Here is a 7,985-nt window from a genome sequence, read left to right as displayed (position 1 = left end):
GCAACGATATCGGACGTAAATTCCTGGTAATGTCCAACGCTTTGATTTCTGAGTTTGTCTTATTTGATTTGTGAACTATTAAAACAGAAATGACAATGTATTCATTTGAGGGATTTAGATTATGGCAATTCTCTTGAAAATAAAAAAAGCATTTAATAAAAATAAGTTATATTTGACTAATAAACCTCGCAATTCAACGAATAAATTAGTGTCTTCAATTAGCGTAGAAGTTTGTTCCTTTAATTTCAATGTAAGCATTCAGAACGTCAAAATTAGTGGTAGACATTTTCAATTAGTAGAAAAAGTTGGATGACCGAACGAACAACTGATTTAATAGAATCCCGAAGACAGAAAATTATCTCAAAATCAATTACTCCAGAAGACAAGAAAATCCTTGATAAAGAAATTCAAAGGGCATGTAGGAACGACAAAAATAAACACATTGCAAGAGTATGGAGAGCTAGAAGAACATGCAAATAACAACAGAGCTCACGAACTCTATGACAAAGTGTCTGTCTAGAGAATTTAGGCCACAGACACAAATAATAAAAAATGATAATGGAGAGATGATTAGAGACACCAGAGGCATAACAAAAGTATGGAGAGAGTATTGCGAAAAACTGTTCTACGAGAGAGATAAAGATGAATGTCATACCCCAGAATTTGAAACGATTGACAGAGAACCTACAATTCTGAAGGCTGAAGTGGAAAAGGCTATTAGATCTTTAAAAAACAATAAATCACCTGGTGAAGATGGAATATCCGCTGAGACCATTAAATCTATGGATGATCTTGGCATCGACACATTTCACAAACTGTGTGTTATGATATGGCAAACTGGTAAATGGCCAAGGGAATGGTGTGAGTCGATATACATGCCGTTGCACAAGAAGGGCTCTCCGACATATTGTAGCAATTATAGAACAATAGCGCTTATGTCACACGCAAGTAAAATTCTACTCCATATCATAAATGATCGCTTAAAGCATTTTTTGCTCCCACAGATCCCTGACGACCAAACAGGGTTTATGCCAGGAAAAGGAGAATGAATCTCTGAATGCTAACATTGAAATTAAAGGAGTAACGTTTTACGCTAATTGAAACCACTAATTTATTCCACAAATTGCGAGATTTCGAATGAAACTTTTAACTTTTCCACTAATTTTACTTCAAAATTTGCGAGAAATGTCATTTTGGTCTTTGATTATCTTCCGTCAAGAAATTGTGGTTAGAAATCAAAAGTTGATTGTTTTCTTTGAATAAGAAGACTAAGGAAGGAGCATATCAAAAATCTTAGGTACACCGCGATGGGCCTCAAATATGGTCGACTTAAATTCCGGTTTATCAGTGTCGTTCTAATTTTATTGAATAAATGTAAAACTATGATGTAGGGTAGACGTGGGGTAGACTCAATAATTTGTTGTTTTATTTTACGTTGTGAATAAATGTTGGTAGTTATTAAAATTGTTATAAAAATATATAATTCTAATAAAAATAGATAAGTTATAATAAGTATTTATTAACACAAACATCCGATACGCTACTGAAGCAGGTAAGTCAAATTAACGTATCTAAATTCTTTGACATCTAATCTTTGACAAGTAATAAATAAAAGCTAAAATGCAAAGAAAAATATATAATTTAGTTAATTTAAGTGAATTTCATAAATGATCGGTTTACTACACGTATGTATATTATATTGTCACTTACTAGCGAAAAATTGTTCCATTATTTCACTTAATTTTTGCCGAGATCTACCGCACGCTACACAACCAACTATTTTAGAGTCTTTTTCGATAAATCGCGATAGTGTCACTGTTAATTTAAGTTCTGCCACAATTTCCATCTAGATTTACTACCTTTATACAACTATCAGTAGTAGAATAAATAATAAATAACATATATTAAGCTCCGTAAAGACTGACAAATCCACAAAATTTCAAATCAAATTCAAATGTGTCAAATGAATCGTCAAACAGAACTGTCAAGGATCCCCACCCTAGAGTGCTTTTATGGTGCTTTTTCCGCCCACCATGCATGAATACATGGATAGCATGGTACAAAGAATACAAGGTATGATCGATAGCGGCTCCAATTTCGTTCCGTTCGCGCCTACCACCTGTGACGTCACTAGGAAAATAATGAATCAAAGATTCAAAGTAATGAATAAATAAAAAATAAAGAAAGTTGACAGGAGAGAATGGTTAAGAATTGTTTATTTTTAAGACTTTTTAGTTCGTTTAATTTAATAATTACTAAAACCAGCAGTTCCAAAAATATATTTAAAAATAATAATTATCTATTAACATGGATTTGGACGATAATAGGTAAAAATACTAAATTTATTTCTATATTCGGTATAAAATTGTTTATTAGGTTTTTAGTTTGCGATGTTTATGGTAAATAATTTTCATTTTTATTGCCTCTGAATTCACATGAGGACAGAGATGAGGATATCTATGGAAAAGTGACCACAAGAGGAATTGTTACATCATTTAAAAAATGTTGGGAAGTTTATTGTTTCCCATCGAAAAGTAGAAAATGCCAATGCAGATGAACGTATTGTAATTGTGATAGAAGTAATTCCAAGGGTGAAGTTTATTATAATTAGTGGAAGTAATACCAAGGGTGAAGTTTATTATAATTAGTGACCTGTGCTTCTTTTTATATGTAGATGTTTCTGGTTTTGAGAATAAATCGGTTGAAGGACACCCAAAATTTAAAGGAAGTATTTGCATACCCAGAATATGCCCATCAAGGGTTATATAGCTCAAATTTCCTTTAATGGTAGGCAATTATTCAATGCAAATTAACTTTTTAAGTGACTGAAATATTAAATAGTTTACAATATGGTATATCACTAAAAATATATTACTTTTAGGTTCAATTAGGGCCCGATACATTTCAAAAAGTAGAATATTATTTTATATTAAATGAGGTATTGTACTAACAATCAATTTATATTAATAACGGAATAAATAGTTCTTTTTTTTTATACTACAAAAATAAACCATAGAATACAACAGTATTTAAAAATAAATAAAAAGTGATGTTCCGGCCGAGATTCGAACTCCGGTCTCTCGCTTCCTAGCCCGACTCCTTATGCACTGCTCCACAGTAACTTGCTTAGCGATAATTCAATGACGGTATATAAACAAAAAAACAGGTTTATAACAATATCTTGACGATTTGAACTGGCGCGCGGAGCGTGCTGACCAATAGCGCCTGTTATCACCTGTGACGTAGCGACCAACCTGCGCCATATCATACCTTGTATTCTTTGTACCATGCATGGATAGCATTATGCTCCTTCCTTAGTCTTCTTATTCAAAGATTGTTTTATAAGGTAAATATTAGGCTTTCTCTGTGGATACAACTGACTAACGCAAGCTGTTGCTAGGATATTATATTAATTTTAATTGTGTTTTTAGACATTGTGAATGATCGTAAACTAAAAAGTATAAAGTTAGATTGAAACCAGTAATTTATTCCACTAATTGCGAGTTGCGAGGTTCCGAATGAAGCTAATTAAAAATTCCCTTTGAGGAAGATTTATATTATGTATACAACATTGATATGAAATGTTTCACCTGTTTTAATAATGACTAAGGTAAATAAAACGACTTTTACGTTTATTTGGAATGGCGTACCAGACAAAGACTTGCTGGGTTGACAAGTGGGGCGGCAACATGCAACGCAATACGTTTTTAATATGAAAATGGAGCCGAAGTATTCGTAAGTCATTAGGTTTGTTCCCAGTAGAATCCCTGACTAGTCAGCACGTTTTTCATTGGTTAAAATGCGTAGAAACCTGATTGTTAGTCAGGTTTCTACGCATTTCAACCAATAATAAACGCGCTGACTAGTCAGAGATTCTTCTGGGAACAGACCTATTGTACACAGAATTCATAACGTTAGAGATTGTAACGTAGATTAGATTGCGCAGTTAATTATTTGTATAACGTATAATTATAAATGCAAGGAATAATTAAAATCTTAGATAAGGGATTTATTTGGATGGCGGTCAATTTTTTTCTGGTATGCATAGATAATTTTTTTTGTGGCCGATCGTAGCGAAAGCAGTAGTGTGTCTATCTGCGGTCCAAGAGGTACTATCCCAAGCAGCATTTGGACGTCGGGACAACGTTGTGTCACGCGACCAAACGTCGGGGCGTAACGTCGGCACAACCTCGTGCCAACCCTAGTCTGCACTAGTTTGGAGAATAATTTTTAGGTCGAAACGACATTGGATACCTACGTTGGCTAGCAGTCTAATTTAGTACAAACTGCAACGTTGTTTAAAATCCTAATTCACAGAAATACAAAACTATAATAATATGGCGTCTAAGTCGCGTTTTATCCTAAATTGGGATAATTATAGTAAAAATATTACTTTTATGATTTAGTTAGAGACATATGCCAGATGGCAGTAAAGGAAAACAAAACAAAAGTATTTAAGTGTGGAGGATGTTTGAAGATCATAATTATTGAAACACTTTAACCAACTTTGTAACTCGTTACCCAAGCCAAAAAATTTAAACGCAAACAACTTTATTGATAAATATTGTTTCTGCTTTGAAAAATACTAATGGGCCTTAAAAATAAAGAAGTTTTAAAAAATTTCTTGATTTTTTTTAGTAAAATGAGAATAATTTATTCGCAGTCGAAAAAAAATGTTTCCGCGTGTTGTTTAGGGTCAAATACTTCAAGTTAATGTATTCAAAAAGCAGGAATTGCTATTTTAGGAACGAAACATTTTCTTATTCAACAACATGGCGGGTTTCACTTTGTTGTTTTGGAGATTAAGATGGAGTAGTTAGAGTAGTCGCATACTGGACTAATAAAGTCGCAGTTCAGCCTTAACAGGTAGTATACTAGATACTAGTCGCAAGATTGCCTAATTTAGCCATCCTAGAATCTAGCTTGTGCCGCCCTCTATATTCTAAATAAACGAGGGAGTGGATAAAGTATCGGTAATATGTCGATGTATATTTAAATTTAGTTTTATATGTGAATTTCTTACGTCCCATTTTAATTAAGTTTTTTTATAAAAACAAAAACAGCACTGAACTGTCTCACTGAACAGAACAATGAAGTGAAAATTTAAGATTTAAGGTTATGGTTCAATACAGTTGTAAAAAGGTAATGGCTCGACGTCCTACCAACGTAAGAATAAGGAAATCTTAACAACGTTGGAATTAGTAAAACAGACGACGTTTGCGCAACGTTGGAATAGGTTCTGAAAGTGACGTCGGAAAACTCTTTATTGCCCAACATTGTAACTACGTTGTCCGAATCACCTAAAGATCACTTAAGCAAAAAAGGTTACAAGACAACGTTTATTCGACGTCGCAGAAGCTTTTACTTTGTTGTAGTACTAGTTTAACGTCGGCAAAACGTTACAACAACGTTTACATTTATTTTAATACCCAAGGTACGGAGCTAATTTCTAATTTCTGTTTTCTTTAAATTTTTTGTAACTAATCCAACGTTGTGTATAGTAAACATGTGGTCGCAAGTCGTGAAAATGCTACTTGGGATGTTTGGTACTATGTTCGATCCCCAGTCAGTACGGTCGCTTTATTTATTTAAATAAAAATATTGATTTATCTAAATAGAGCGACCAGCGAGCCGCCACCTCAATGAAGATAATGGCAAACCACCTCGAGTATATTTGCCTTGTACAGGCTCTCAAATAGTGCCGTTCGGATTCGGTGATAAACTGTAAGTCCCGTGTACTTGTGAAACACTGATGACATCACAAGTAACAGGTACATGCGAGAGGTAGCCGACGCTCTGTATAAAGTATGGCCATGAATATTATGACAAAGCCACGATTTCAATATTATTTTAATGCGATCAACATACGGCGCGGCCGCGTGAAATACATACTGATAGTTTCTAATTTCTGTCATTGAAGCGCTACGGTCGGAATTTGGTGAAATCACCTGAAATGCACCAAGCCTATAGCCCCCTCCAAAAATATAATCTAAACTAATATAATTAATCCATAAATTATGTCAATAAAGGTCATTCTATCATAACAAATATCAAATCTGTAAAGATTTCCCACAATTACTACACCTTCGAATTCATTCGATAATGATTCCTAGACGCAAACTGAACTAAATTGAAATCGGCAAATCCTAAGAAATTTTTCCGTGGACTATTTGAATGTGAAGGTAACGAAGCGACAGCATTTAAAATATAATGGCGGAGGGCGTGGCCGATGCTGATTTCGATATTTGCTGCGGAGCGGCGGGATTCGCGCTCGGGAATGAAGTTTATTGAGACTTTATAATTAGTTTTAAAATCGGGCCGATGTTCGCTGTCAAATAAAGTTTTCAAGCCGAGTTCGGCCGAACGGAGGAAGTCAATTACACCAAATTATTAATTCGGAAGTTTTTATGAATATATTCGTTGAGTTTTATATTAGTTTCTAGGGATAGTGTATTTTTGATCACGATTATACTTTATCATTTGAATAATAAAGATAAGCACGAAAAAACACTTTAATTGTCAATTCTGACCATTTGTTTTACAGCAAATTGACCCGTATGAAAATTGTTCATAATAAATGGACAAGCAACTTTTCCTCATGATTTTTTTTGTAGCTTCATTATTTTTGGAGATAGCGTACAGTTCATAAATAAATTGGGGTAGTTTCATAATTTTTGTTTAGTTCTACAAATTTACCAACTTGTGTTCATATTAAAATTACATGCAAACTTCCCTATGATATGTATTTATTTCCCCAAAATGAAACATGGAATTCAAGTGAATGAATATTAGGATTTTTTTTTATTTGTAAAGCTACCACCACTTGTTCATGATCTGGCCGGTATCTCCAAAAATAGTCAAGTTACAAAAAAGTTCATAACGCAAAGGTATATATGTACTCTTATTTTGAACGAGTTTCCTAGGGTGAATTTGCTGAAAAAAGTGTAACATTGAAAACTACCCTAATTTGTTCAACTGGACGCTATCTCCAAAAATAATAAAGTTACAAAAAAAATCATGAGGAAAAGTTGCTTGTCCATTTTTTATGAACAACTTTCATACGGGTCAATTTGCTGTAAAACAAAGGGTTCATGAAACGGCCGCTAAATCCGGAAATAATAAACTTATAAAAAAAATTCATTAGGCGAACTTATAGAGAATGTTCTTATGTACAATTTGCGTCTATAGTCTGTCCAACGAGAAGATCCTTGACAGTGATAGATGTGTCTGTCATTTTAATTTTAAAGTAGTTTATTTTATTTTACAAAGAAATAAGTTGGTACAACTGGAACGCATAGCAGGAAATTAATATATGTATTTAAAATTTGACTGACAAGTAACTTCAAAATATTGTGAAAAAACTGTATAAAACTGAAAAATGTAATCGAGTTATTTTATTTAATAAAAACGGTATGTGTTAATACAAAACAAACAAAAACAAGACACCACATACCAAAAAATATAAAAAAGAACTATTTCTTACTTTCAAGCTTTATGAAACTTCCCGCATTTATGATTATATTTATCAATATAACTTATGTACAAATACAAATTTGTAATATTGCTCAGGAATAAATAACACAACATAAATAAAACAAACTATTTTATTAATAATAACACTTACCAAATTTTATACCTGACAGGTTGATTAATTAACTTTAATCTTATTTTTTTAAACCAGTACCTTCTGACATTATTTTTCTGCAGTACTAAAATCCATTATTTACCTATCGTGCGATGTCGATATTTTACAGCTACTCCAGTTTTTAGTATGTGTTTAGTATGGTCCTTCTACCATATTCGAGATGCACTTATCTACGACGAGATGGTATACGAACTTTATTGATAGTAACTTTATTGGTATATCTGTATAAGACTTTCTGCTTGGGCAGCGAGTATTTACCATAAACTGTGCTCTGGGTTCTACAGTTAATTTTAACTCGATTTTTCCTCCACTTGACTTCAAAAGACACAAAACACACGTA

General features: G+C 33.1%; 1 protein-coding gene across 1 annotated transcript in view; it reads left to right on the top strand.

Annotated features, from left to right (window-relative positions):
- The first annotated feature begins 566 nt into the window (after nucleotides 1-566).
- Nucleotides 567-7,985, top strand: part of LOC115881780 — a 28,721-nt gene continuing 21,302 nt past the window's right edge. The window contains exon 1 of the mRNA XM_030899429.1: nucleotides 567-948. Coding sequence (XP_030755289.1) covers nucleotides 567-948 — 382 coding nt within the window. The remainder of the gene's footprint in view (nucleotides 949-7,985) is intronic.

This window comes from Sitophilus oryzae, unplaced genomic scaffold (genome assembly GCF_002938485.1).
Source record: "Sitophilus oryzae breed Bouriz unplaced genomic scaffold, Soryzae_2.0 scaffold_173_pilon_pilon, whole genome shotgun sequence".
NCBI lineage: Eukaryota > Metazoa > Arthropoda > Insecta > Coleoptera > Curculionidae > Sitophilus > Sitophilus oryzae.
Note: the sequence above shows the minus strand (reverse complement) of the source record. Positions and strands in the feature narration are given on the sequence as shown.